We start from the raw sequence: 14,259 nt of genomic DNA on the forward strand, positions 1-14,259 counted from the left end.
CCTTACCTTGATAGTCATGTCTGCGCTGGATGTTTCTGTGGCATCAGAGGTTGTGTCGTCTCCCTTTAGAAGCACGTTCTCCCATCCGACTCCTGAAGAAAAACCCAAAATAGTGCCATTTGAGCCAAGTGCATTCAGCTGGCATGGATAGACATTTAACTGTCATTTCACAGATTCCAATCCCATGTGACTTGTAAAGGAAACTGATGATAACCCACAGTTCACCTGCCTGGCGCTTACTGGGGAAACTTCCTTTCAGAAGTGTGGGCAGTCAGCCCCTCCGAGTTAGGAGTCTGTTGTGTAACTCCTGTATCTTACAGACAGTTCGATTCCTAGCCCAGAGTGGAGAAGAGGTTGGAATGAACTCCTCCAGAATCCAGGCCTCCATACTGACGTCTTATTTGGGGCTTAAAGTGAATCCCAGAACACAGAAACACATATCTGAATCCAACTCGACACCCAATAGAAATGACTCCAGCTTATTCACTTTCCTAGATTCCACACACCTACTAGAAATAACAGAGTTTACACTCACTTTTAAAATCTAAATATGCTTTCTCTCCAAGTCTTGATAAACGTTAGTGTTCCTTTTGTCTTAAGCTGTCAGATGATCTCCAAGAGTAGACAACTGGCAAGATACAAGGTTTTGCTCTCTCCAACCTCAAAAAAGAGATCAGAGACTGGTGTTCGAAAATACCCAGGAACTCAATATAGTAAAACTACACTAATTCAGATGCAATTATGTGTGCAAATGGAGGTGGAATGGTCTACCTTAGTGAAAAGTTTGAAGTATATTTATTGCAAGTCATTTCCTTAAAAGCTGAAAAAGTAATACTTAGTAGAGCTTTTCAGAGTCTACTTGAAAAGCAGATACAAATTTTATAATTGGCATAATAACTGCCTGTTTGGGTGTGACTGCTCATATCCTAAAGTATTACGAAGACTGCTTTCTTTCTTCTTCTTTTTTTTTTTTTTTTTTGAGGGAGATTAGCCCTGAGCTAACTAGTGCCAATCCTCCTCTTTTTGCTGAGGAAGACTGGTCCTGAGCTAACATCTGTGCCCATCTTCCTCTGCTTTCTAGGTGGGATGCCTACCACAGCATGGCGTGCCAAGCGGTGCCATGTCCACACCCGGGATCCGAATCGGCAAACCCCAGGCCGCTGAGAAGCAGAACGTGCGAACTTAACTGCTGCGCCACTGGGCCGGCCCCAAGACTACTTTCTTAAACAGGTTAAAATTGTCTGTGTAATAATTGTTCACATGATCAATTTCCTTAATTTTCCCTAAGGATACGTCAAGGACAATATTCATCCCGGACCTGTGTGAATAACCCAAATTCCAAAATTTCAACTCTCTAGCATTATGTTAAATCAGGATTGGCCCACTTTTTCTGTTTGCCACGCAGCAAATATTTTAGGCTTTGTGGTCATGCTGTTTCTGATGCTGCTTCTCAAGCTGCCACTGTAGCAGAACTAGCCACAGACAACATACAAACAAATGGACATGACTGGCTCCCAATAAAACTTTATTTACAAAAACAGACACCAGGCCAGATTTAGCCCATGAGACCTGCTTTACCAGGCTCTGTGCTAAATCAAGAGACCAGAGATGTGGACAAGAAAAACTGCTATACTTCAGCATTTTTGTAAGGACCAGTGGGACAAACCAGTGATGGAACAAGAGTTGTTTTCAATTACATGACACTTCAAATCAACTAATATGAATTTAATTAAATTTTAATATATCAGCATTGGTTGCATTGCCTTCTTTTATTATTTGGATCCTTGAGAGCTTCATTTTACAGGACATATGTACAGTCGATTATTCAAGATCCATGCACTGCAATTTATTGCAAGGAGCAAACAGCTGTCTTTCACTGGGTTGTAGAAATTGGGTCTGTTTGGTGACTTGCCCTACAATTTCCTCTCAAGAAATTGCCGCAAGGAGATTGTCAGCTTCATCTTATAGGCGTGTTTCTGGGAGAGAAATCTTTGCTCCTGTGTGAATAAATTATTTCCTTGATACATCTTGCATTCAACTAATAGCCCCTCCTGGTTTAAATCACAGTTGGTGCCCGATGGACCTGGCTGGCAGAGACACATAGATGTTGGTACGATGGATAATTATATGATAGTTATAAAATAGTTTGAATTGTTGTTCAGCAAATATTCATTCCCCTCCTCTCCACTGTGGGAGCAATTTTCTTCCTTGTTCCATTGATGTTTGCTTTGGCCAGTGGAATGTTAATGGACATCATGTAAGCCAAGGTTTGAAATGGGCTTGTGTGGTGATGGTTGCCCTCTTATACTTCTATAGCATGAGAAGGATATTCCCCAGTTGGCCTGCAAGGGAATGAGAGTCATAGGGAGCACACCTGGACCCAATCTGCACATTGGAGCTGCACTGAGTCTAGCTCAGCCACCCCCAGCCCCACGGCCTATGCATTACAACAAAAGCTATTGAGTTTGGGGATGATTTGTCAAGCAGCATTATTGTAACAATAGCTAACAGATACAATCTATCACAAAAATTATAGATGAAAATCATTTTGGATAAAATACGTTTATCTTTAACTATGCAAATATAATTCCCTTTGTTGCATAAAAATTTCATTACATGTATTCATTCCCATCTCTTTCTATATATTATCCCATTTGGGGAAGAATCTTTTCGCTATTACAATCATTCCTTTTGTAAGCAATACTATTTTTATTAAGGCATACACGTCCATAGGAAAGATACGAAGTATAAATATATATGTAGTCTCAGAACTTTAGCCTGCAATCAAGAAAACACTTCAGATTAGAAAGTATATCATTTCATGGCAGAGTGAGAGAAAATAGACATACTATTTTAATTTAAAAATGTTATTAATCTTGATAAGTTATGAGGACAGAAAAATGTTATTTTAAAAGCTAGAGGCAAGATTCCTTCTAGGGGAAAAACTGTGTTTTGGACAACACGGCAATTTTATGGACAATTTGTGTTTGAAAAGATGGGTCCCACATCATGGAAGGAGAAGAAAAAGGAAGATGTCCATTTAGAAGAAGGGAGAACTTGAAAGAAGTTGGGATAAGAATTTGCAGGAAGAAATCACCAGGGGGCAATAAAAAGGATTTTTGAGAACAGCGAAGTTTAAAAGTCAGTTTTAAACTCTTGATCATGCTGTGTCGGGATGTAAATCTCCCCTCACTCTCATACCTTCCGTGGAGATCTGCTCTACACCACTGTGTTGGTACTATTTGGTGGAAACTCAATGAGGTCCCACATTTGGACCTCAGCGTAGAGAGAAGAGAGTGGCCATGTGCACATGGGAGCTCCCTGCCACAGTGGAATCTGAGGAGGACATCATGATAAACATCTTGGCGAAGGTACTAGACCTGCATACTACACATGACAGGGCCATGGGTCGATTTTATTTGAAAACCAATGTGCAAGAGATCCTTTCATCTTGGGGAATTGGTGATGCAAGAGGATGGATATTTCTTTATAGGATGATGCTCATACATGTAAACATGGCACTTCCATTCCAAAATGGTGATTTCCACTCCACTAACATGTAAGTGCATTGCACCACAAGTGGGCAGGGGTAGCTTAGAGCGCTCGTCTGAGATTCCTTCCGCTCTAGGGTTTTATCAACCGCTTTCAACATTGCCGTCATGTCCAAGTTCCTGAGGTGAATTTCCACGCAACTAAGATCCATGATTTACAGCTAAAGCACAAATACTGAAACAGCTCAGATGCATAATTGCAAAAGACAAAACATTCCACACTCATGTATTTCTATTATTAGTTAAATAAGCACCATAACCTCTGATTTCAGGGGAAGAATATATACAAAGAAACTGAACTAATAATTTCGACAATAGTATTTATATTATTTGATAGCGTACACACATATTTCACATATTATATTTCTATATACTGTACTTTCAAATAACCATTTTTCTTTTATAGTCCCCCTTCTCTCTTTGCTCAAACTCTTATTTATACCTTCTTTGGGGAATCATATTTTATATTATTCCTACAATCCCTAACAATACTACTATTTTTATTCCATTTTTAAAAGACTGGATCAAACCTTCAGGAAAAAATAATATCTTTCTCGCAGAAGAGTATACGTTTGCACTTCCCTGTAGTGGGAGAAATTAAGACCTGTCTACTTGAAGCTGAGCTATGCTTATAAACACTCCATCAGGGACAGTTTTATCAAGATCCTTCAGGAATAAATAAAATCAGTCACTAGCATCTCTGGTCTCTGTTCACAGGACGCACTCTGCTGACGGACTCCACCCCCTCTCTATTGATTTCTGCTGGGAATAGTATGTGTGGGGTCGACAGGGCAGCACAAGAAAAGGAAGGAGGCTGAGCTCAGGGCCCGGCTGGAGAAGTCAGGGGCACGCACGAGGATCTGCAGGAGAAGGATTTGGGCTGGGAGCAGGGGAGTCTGAGGGCTTGACTATAGTAACCTGTGGACAAAGGGCTTTGTGTGTTTGAAGCAAGGGAGACAGGACTCGACTGAACAATGAAGAGGACATGCAGCTAAGGAGGCTTGTTGGGGAAGCAGCTGAAGGCATTCCAGAGAACAATGGCTGACGTCCTTAGTTCTGATCCTGGGTAGTACTAAAAAATAAATAAAAACAAAAGGTCGGTGGCCCAGAGGGAGAGGATAGCACTGCACTGCACGGGAGGGCGCTGGCTGTCCCCAGACTCCCTGGAATCGCTATGTGTCACTAGGTGAAGGTAGAGTAAGAAAGAGGGAAAGACAAGTCAGCATGGACCCTTATGTGCGAAAGAGGAGACTTTCATTCTAGCTCATCTATCCATACAGATTTTAGATAGATGGTTGGACAAAGCGAGTGACTGTGGTGGTCATTAGTGCTGCTCACCCAGTACTCCTAGTTCTTGCCTCCTGCAGACACCTAACAGAATTTCACTTCCCGGCCTCCTTAGAGGTGGTGAGGTCATATGACTAGTTCTGGTTGAGGGGCGTGGGCAGCAGTGGCATCTATCACTTCTGGGCTGGCACATTTAATTGCTGATGCAGGATCCTCCAGAGCACCCCTCCCCTCTACCACGGTGAAGGGCAGTGTTCCAGACAGTGTGATTCTGCTAGCCTGAGTCCTAGTGTGAGGGTAAGGCAGGGCAGAGACACAGCCAACCCACAGAGGCCATGTACGATGAGTGAGAACTAACCCTTTATTGTTTTAAGCCATGGGGTTGAGGGCTGTTTATTACAGCAGGACAGCCTAGCCCAGTGTTAGGAGGGGAAGGAGTCCTTCCAGAGTTGCCTTCCTTATCAACCTCCAGTGCCCGTTACAGCAAGTTCTTTAGATCAATCTGTGTTCTATCCTCTGAATCAACTGTGCCATCTAAATTTTGTCTCCTCAACCAGCTTATAATGATCCATACTTTCTACTTCTTGGGGGCCACTCTGTTTCCATTGTGCCCAGTGCTTATTGCACAGGTTACTTGCATCTCATGAAGGATTTAAGTTCTAAAGACCAAAGGCATAATTCTGCATAGTCAAAACTGCCCTTGAAAATTCCTTAAATCTCCCCTACAGTCCAATTTAGCACCGTACTTCAGAAAGCCCAACAGAGCCACTTTTTGTTCCAGCTTTGGAATAGACCATTTCCTCTGTTAAGTACCAGATGATGCTACTGGCTTGTACCAAGAATCACGATGTACAAAAAGTACAGATCTTGAAACTCTAGACTTCCTCAGGGTTTAGAGATGCTCAGACTAGGAGAGATAGGAAGAGCTGAGACCAATTGTGGGAACAGCAGAGTAACACCTCCCTTGTCATCCTTACACTTGGGCATCATTTAGAGTGCTTTTAGCTGCAGGTAACAAAAAGCCCATTCAATGGAGCCTTAAACAGAAGATTGACTGGCTCATGTAACAAGAATCCCAAGGTAGGTGGTTAATTCAATGGCTCCATGGCCTCATGGCCTCAGTTTGACCTCTCTGCAATTCTCTTGACTTTCCTCTGGTCCCAAGGTGGACACAGCAGTTCCGGGTGTCAGGAAAACACCCAGGGGCAGGAAAAGGGAGGCGTAAATAAGCCTTCCACAGAAGCACCCTCCCCACACACCCAAGCTGACCCCCAAAGGTTCACCTGTGAAAAACATAGCATAAATCTATTCCTAAACCAACCCTGGAAAAAAGGAACTCAACTACCAAAATTGGCTTAGAGCTAATTAATCAAGTTTACCCCCCGGGTCGGGGAGGGTCTCAGCCTTCTCTGAGCACACAGCCACCTGAAAGATGAACAAAGGAACAAAATAGCATCTTAGCTGGCAAGAAAGAAGGAGGCAGGTTGATGGCCGTTGGACAGGCCACCAGCAGAGTCTGTCACAAGAGGACGTGCACATTGCTGTAATGGCAGGCAGAATCACTGCTACTTCGTAAATTTCTATTTTTCTTCTTTCTCTCATTATTTTAGCTAGAAATATACACTCAAATTCATATAAGTACATTGGTGATGCTGGGCCTCAGTCCTGCCTTCCACTGCCAGCTCCCTGGTGATGACGTCTTAGTTCAGCCCCAGACCGACATCTTGACCTTCTCCCTCCACCGTGAACGCACAGGCACAGCCCTGAGCATTAGCTCCACTCATTGGGACGCTCATTAGAGCCTGAGCAGGGAGAGCCCTTAAGTGTGTCTGTCTGACAGCATTTGCCCATCAATGCTTAGAGGGCCCTTACCAACCAGCTTGTAAGCACGTGTGGGCAGGGACTGGGCCTGATCCCCAGTTGGCCTCACCCAAGTATCTGTTAAATGGGAAGTATTAGTTTGGAGCAGCCAGGTTTGAGGGAGGGGAGCTGCAGATGGGGCCTGGGTAAGAGCAGAGAGTGCTCAAAGGAGAAAAGAGGTGGGCTAAAGAAAAAGGTGTGGAGGGCATTGGAAACAGCGCCACTTCTGAGCTCCTTCACTGTAGACGCTGAAGAAACAAACAGCCTGTCATTGGTCCTGTCTCCAGAGCCAGACAAGGCCTGGTAGCCAGAGAACTTGCCAGGAAACCCAGAGACAGGAGCCATGTGGAGTCGCCGGACATGAACCATCTGGCTCTGGGGACCCTGAGCACTTTGAGGACAGGGCTGTCCATTCACCAGCCCATCCCCGGGCCCCCCCACTCCTCAGTCTGTACAGTGAGGGCTGGCATCCAGCAGGGGCTCATGGAATATTTCCCAAATTGAATTGGAGCTGGAAGGGACCTTGGGGCTGTCTCAGCTGCTTTCTCATCAGGATAGACATCTCCTGTACAACGTCCCCTGATGGGTGCCCCTCAGCCTCTACATGCCTTTTCCTGGTCGTGTTCCTCACCACCTCACAGGGTCATGCTGATCGGGCAGGTGGAATGGCCTGTCTTAAGAAGAGGTGAGCCACAGTTTGGGGAAAAAAGATCCCAGATGATGCCCTCTGTAGCCTGGGTTAAGGAGAGAACAGAGGACACAGTGGATGGCCCTCAACTGCCAGGAGTGTACCTTTTGATTGCTGGGACTTGTGGTGGAGCCTATTCAGATGCTTCTCACCTTCTTATCCACCCTGGCTATTCTCTTCCTCGTCATACGTCTGCCACAACCCTCATCAGCCCACTGACCCAGACCGTTATAGAACTTCGTGGAAGTCTAGAGCTCAGCCTTTTATGTTTAAGTGAGAGAACCGTGGCCCTGAGATGGAAAAGAATGTGCCAAGGTCTCACAGAAAGTAGCTGCTAAGCTGGGACAGAAAGAGACAAGATTGCTTGATTTCCTAGACCAGGGTTCTTCCTGGGACCCAAATTATATAATCCCATTTTACAGTCAAAAGATAGACCCATTGTGAAATCACTTTGCTTGATCGCGATGGAAAAAGTGGGGCTAGGGCCCAGGTTCCACCACCTCTTAGTCCTCTTCCTTATCCAAGTCTCTGCACAGAGCACCTTGGAAGGGAGACTTGGCCAGATACTTCTCTTCCTTTTAATTGCCTCTGGCTGTCTTTGGGTTTTAAAAAATCTCACTTTGTTCTTGAAGGAGTTCTTAGCAGGGTGGTCATGAAAACTCAGCGGAACTTCAGAACAATGATTCCCCTTTCAACACTTGGCTCTGGGAAACCCCACCCAAGGATAAGCTGATGGAGCCTGCTTCCTCTGGATGGGAAGCCCCGCCCAGGGGCTGGAGGAGTAGAGCAGGATGTAACCCCACCCCAGCCCACCCCACTCCAGGTGCCAGCTCAGCCTTGTCCCTGAGCCCCAACTTTCTCTTCCTTGGGACTGTTAGAAAAAACAACGGGTCCAAAATGGAGTCACTCACACTCAGCCCCACAAGACTAAATATCTAACCTAACTGCAGTTTCGGCCTCTCCCAGGAGTGGAATTTTAAACCAATCAGTCTGGAATTTCCTGATCAACACCAGTGAGGTCGTCTGCCTGATAAGACTCCTTGCCTTCCTCTAAGGGAAGGTGACCTTGCCTGAAATAATCTACTCTTTTAACTTCTTCTTCCTACCCTCTTTCTGCCTATAAAAACCTTCCATCTTCTACAACTCTTCAGAGCTCCCCTCTATTTTCTAGAAGGGATGCGGTCCAGTTTATGAATCATCTAATAAAGGCATTTAGATCTTCACTTTACTCAGTTGAATTTTGTTTTTGTTTTTTATTTGTTTGTTTGTTTGCCTGTTTTGGTGAGGGAGATTGGCCCTGAGCCAACATCTGTTGCCAATCTTCCTCTTTCCTTTTTTTCTCTCCAAAGTCCCAGTACATAGCTGTATAACCTAGTTGTAAGTCCTTCTAGTTCTTCTGTGTGGGACACCACCACAGCACGGCTTGATGAGTGGTGCATACGTCTGTGTCCAGGATTTGGACCAGCGAACCCTGGACCACCGAAGTGGAGCATGCAAACTTAACCACTATGCCACCGGGCTGGACCTGAATTTTGTTTTTTAACAGGACAGATGTAAGGGCCAGGCTCTGAGGCCTCTTGAAGCAATGGTGGCAGGGGCATTGCCCTTCTCTTGTTCCTCTCCCTGAGAAGAGCTCACTGGGGAAGAGAAAGGTCCACCTTTTGGGTGACCAGTTATTTTTCTCAAACACACCCAGAGATCGTGGGACCCCCTCCTCCACCCAATCGTCCCTGAGTAAGGGAAGCCTCTCTGGCTGCCTCTGAGGGATAGATGCTCAGGCTGCTCAAAGATGCACAAAGGAAAACCTCAAAGTCTTGCCAATTGTGCCCCCATGGCTTCTTGACCCCACTGCTCTCCCCACCAACATGGTCACAGTAATACCAGTCAAGAGACCTGAAGTGTACTGACGACGTCCTGTAGGTCGAGGAGTATGTCTTTATGTGCATCATCTCATGTAATCCTCATACAATGCAGGTACATGAGGCAGGTACCATACCATCCCCACTTTACAGATGAGAAAACTGACGCTTAAAAGACTTCAAACTGAACTAGTAAGTGTTGGAACCCTGACCTCAACTCTGCAACACTCTGCAAGCCCTCTGACCTCAGAGGCTATTTGCTTAACCAGTACACCTTACTACCATTCAAAAGGTTACTATTTCTTTGGCTTTCAGAGACAGGGGAACAGAAACCTTGAGGACATATTGAAAAAAACAAGATTCAGAGAGGGGAAATTTTCTTCCCTGAGGTTCCCATTCAAGCTGGCTTCTGAGCTCACGATGCACAGATCAAATAAAGGTTTCATAGTAGGGCCCCTTGAGAGATATAGAGCCATGGCTGGCACTGAACCTGATCCAGTGCAATTCAGCAAACATTTCCTAAGGGTTCACATGGCCTCTCTGCGGCAACTAGGATGGGAAAGTTCTCCTTTCATACAGCAAGAACGCTAAGGCATGGTTCTATGGGATCCCAGAACAATCTAGTTCTCCAGAGGGTGGCCTGAGCAACGGAACTTTTGAAAGATGGAAGAGGATTAAGACTCTGAAAGCACTCAGTGCCTCTGTGCTCCACCTTGGGTTTAGACACCCCACAAAAGACCCCAGGACAAAATGTGGGTGATCTGAGAGGCAACCATGCAGAGGAGAAGAGGTGGAAACTTCCAGCACCTGGGCTGTAAATTGGTTTGCTGGTTCCTCCCGAGCTCTCCCTGTAAGCTTGCGGTAAGAAGGAATAACAATAATAACAATAATAGCAGCCATCATTTCTTGAGTGCTTATTATGTGCCCTTTGTTGTACTGTATTTAACATAAATTATCTCACTAAGAGTCAAAAACCTCAAATGAAGTAAGCACTATTTTTATCCTCGTTTTCCAGATCACAAAAGTGAGGCTTAGACAGGTAAATAACTTGCTCAAGAGCCCAAGTAAGGAGCCAAGCTGGAATCTGGTTCGGGCTCTCCCACCCCAGTGCTCACACTGCACTACGCTGTTGCTAACACGTCTGCTCACCACGGTGCCCTCGTTTAGAAGGGCAAGACAGAACACCCCTCTTGAGACTGAGAAGATATGTGCACACGTGTACCTGCTGGCCACATGCACATGTTCTATGTAAGCATATGCACACACACATATGTACACACAGACATCTATGGGCGTGTTTGTGTGTGCACAGGCAGACCCACATATGCACATGTGCATAACCCATGTGTGTGTACACACACGTGCATATCTGGGTAGAAAGCTACAAGTTTCTCAGCTACCATTCACTGCCTGCTCTGGAGTCTTGGACTTCCCTTTGAGGAGAGAAGACCCTTCTCTGTCACAGCATCTGGCAGTGGGTCTGGATACTGGTATTTCTTCTGCTCTACTCTCTGGAGCACATTTTAAGCATCCTTCTGTGTGTGAAGGGGGAAGCAGACTCCAACGGCATGAAAATGAGAGCGAAAAAGGATCATGGTACAGGGTTTAAAATGAGTTTTATGAGACCCTTGAGGTCCAAACTAATTTTGAGAATGGTTTGTTTTGGCTGGCCTGAACCAGTCCGCAGAAATTAGAGCCTTTTTAGGAAACTCACTTGCAGCAAACTCAAGGGGCTGTTCACAAACAGGTCCCCTGCTCAGAGGTTAGAGAACTAACAGCTTAAATCTGGTTACTTCTCAAATTAATCTGCGGATATTACCATTCAGCGGGGCTCCTCCCCACACCCAATAAAGGATTCTATTATATTCTCCACAACATCCTAATTATTAGCTTTGCCACTCTGATTTTACTAGGCTGGAAAGATATTTGATATTTAATCCCTAAACAATGTGATATAAAAACCCAAGCCTCCATCTTGGATCCACCTTCCATGCAAAGGGAGATGCATGGACCTGCTAATAATTAAAACAGCAGGTGGTGACAGGCATATTTAGGGTCCTTAGGCTCTTGGAAGGTCAACCACCCAGTTGGTGTGCATGACTTTTCCTCGCTTGGCCATGAAAAAGATGCCATTGGACTGAAGGCACAGTGGCCCTTGGAGACATGAAGAAGCTGGTCTCCGCCATGCCTCTCCCCTCTGACTCCTCCCCTCTAGCCCCACTGCAAGTGTGTCAGTTCAGGCCCTCTGAGGTCCCCCAATTCAGATTTGTCTTCCATATCATCACCGTCATTATTTTTCAGAAACGTAACTTTGGTCCCATCACTCCCCACTTTAACCTCTTCCCTTGTATTTCCATTGTGGGCCCCGGCATAGTGCTTGGGCTGGGAAGACCGAAGTGGAAAGACGTGGTCCTGACTCTCAGAGAGCAGGTCACCTGAGGTGGTATTCTCTCTGGGCAATCTGATTTCCAGCACCACTTCTTTCCTCCCTGCACTGGGCCTTCCCTGGGTAGTTGGCCAGGATGTTACATTTCTGCCCCGAGTTCTGGGCACCCTGCCAGCAGAACTTCCTCTCCTTCCCTTGGGGGAGCTGTGGTGGTGTCAGGTGACCAGTGTGGGCTCACTCAGCCATTCAGAAAACCCACCTGAATCAAGTAGGAGTGTACAGGAGAGAATGTTTTAAAAAGAACCTTCTGGAAAGTTCAGGAAGTTTCTTAGGGCACTCATCGGCCCAGAAGTTATAAATAGTGACCCTTCTAGCTTGTAGACATGCTTTGTTTAGTGTTAAATGACTTAGTTGCCAATATTTAAAATTCATAAGAATTTATATGAACATCAAAATATCTAGTTTCTCTTTGAAAAAAATTAGAAAATTTGGCAAAACTAAGCCAAGTATCCATACCTCTACATGGCGGCAACTGCCAAGAGCTGAGTAACTATTCCTAGTTACTCATGATATTTGCCTGCTTTGTCAGGCCTCAGTCTCTACCACACTCTACTGTTTTACTCGTGAGTTGATGTCACTCACTGATGTTAACTGTCTGGCCTCTGATGGCATCAGGTTTACAATCCCAATCTGGTTTAATTCCTTCAGTGTCTCTCATGAAGAAGTTCAGAAGAGTTGAGAACTAATCCCACTTCAAATTCTTTTTTTGGAGCAGACTGAATTTGAACCATCAATTAGAAAATGGACTTGGACAAAGCTAGTCAGTAACTCATTGCTGAACTGGCAGGAGAACCACATGACCACGGCAAATTACCTCACCCCTGTAAGCCTTATTTTCTTCACCTGTAAAGTGAGAACAGGCATAGAAAACTCACAGGGTTCTGGTGTGGATTAAACGAGAACATACATGTAACTCCTCAGCTCAGTGCCAGGAACATAGGAAGTACTTGATAAAAGTGAGCGATTATTATCATTGTCTTATTGTGGCTTCACTTTTAAATCAATGAGTTCTAGGAATATGCACCAAGACAAATTGCAGCTAAAAAAAGTGTTGCCAGGAGAGAGAGCATATATCAGATCTACATAGAAGCTTCTAGTCTTTTGCAGCTAAGATCATAATTAGCACCTCTACTGGCTAGCTCAGCTAATTTTGTTTTTTTCCACAAATAGTGGTGATGATTGGCCCATTTCTTGCCCCCAAATTATCAGAGTTCTTAATTAGTCTTAAGTAGAAATGGCTTTAGCCACATAGGAATTTCTGACTCCCAAATTTTAGCATATTTGGGGGCCTGCAGGTTGGGAGTCAACTAGCCTGGTGTTATTGGCTGAATTGTGTGCTGCCTCACCCCCAATTTATTATGTTGAAGCCCTAGGTCCCAGCCTCTCAGAATGTGCTGTATTTGAAGACAGGATCTTTTTTTTTTTTTTTTTTTGAGGAAGATCAGCCCTGAGCTAACATCTGCCACCAATTCTCCTCTTTTTTTTGCTAAGGCTGGCCCTGAACTAACATCCGGGCCCATCTTCCTCTGTTTTATGTGGGACGCCTACCACAGCATGGTTTGACAAGCCCGTGCGTAGGTCCACACCCGGGATCCAAACCGGCAAACTCGGGCTGCCGAAGCAGAATGTGCAAACTTAACTGCTGCGCGACCAGGCCAGCCCCTAGATAGGGTCTGTAAAGAGACAATTAAGTTAAAATGAGGCTGTTAGAGTGGGCCCTGATCCAATCTGACTGGTGTCCTTGTAAGAAGAGGATGTTTGGACACAGAGAGACACCAGGGGCACATGCACACAGACGGAAGACCATGTGAGGACACCTGGAGAAGATGGTCATCTGCAAGCCAAGGAGAAAGGTCTCAGGAGAAAGGAAACCTGCTGACACCTTGACCTTGGACTTCTAGCTTCCAGAACTGTGAGAAAATACATTTTTTTTGTTTAAGCAGCCCTAGCAAATGAATCCACTTGGGTACCCCAGGGTCAGGGCATAAAACAGGAGAGCCTCTGACTTGCAGCTGATGGGTGTAGGGCAGTGGGCAACTTCCACAACTGGGCCCACAGCAGGGCTTGGGATCAGAGTCTCCCCTCAGAATCAGAGATTGAGGAGGAGCAAGACCAGTGATGCAGGACGGGGAAATAGGAGGTGGTCACGATGGATTCCAGAGACGGGGCCAAAGCCCTTGGCTGGAATGTGAAACACTCTTAGCAGGCAGTTTGTGCGTGGGAGGTTGGTTTGTTTAAAGGGCTTGAGTCTGAACTGCCAAGGGGCTGAATGTGTTGAAGGCAGAAGGATAAGAGATATCAATTTATTTTTATATTACTTTATGATGCAGTGTTGTTTTCAATTCAAGAGTGTTTGTGTGATTGGAAACAAACAAACCTGATGTTTCTCAAGTTTAAAAACCCACTTGGGAGTTTGGATCAACTCAGTACAGAAGTCTGGAAGCTAAAACACACACACTGTTTGACTAGACTTTTGGGCTGCATCCATAATTTCACATCAGAGTTTTTATATCCCAAAGTCTTCTTTCACCATCATGTGCAAATTTATCTACTTCCTTCCTGGATACA

The 14,259-nt window shown here is 45.1% G+C and overlaps 1 protein-coding gene across 16 annotated transcripts in view; it reads right to left on the reverse strand.

Moving 5' to 3' along the window:
- Positions 1–14,259, reverse strand: part of PALM2AKAP2 (PALM2 and AKAP2 fusion) — a 452,863-nt gene that overhangs the window by 134,212 nt on the left and 304,392 nt on the right. For all 16 annotated transcript variants that reach the window (XM_070519033.1, XM_070519031.1, XM_070519030.1 and 13 more), the window contains one exon: positions 7–92. In XM_070519033.1, the coding sequence (XP_070375134.1) occupies positions 7–92 (86 nt within the window). The remainder of the gene's footprint in view (positions 1–6; positions 93–14,259) is intronic.

Source organism: Equus asinus, chromosome 10 (genome assembly GCF_041296235.1).
Source record: "Equus asinus isolate D_3611 breed Donkey chromosome 10, EquAss-T2T_v2, whole genome shotgun sequence".
NCBI lineage: Eukaryota > Metazoa > Chordata > Mammalia > Perissodactyla > Equidae > Equus > Equus asinus.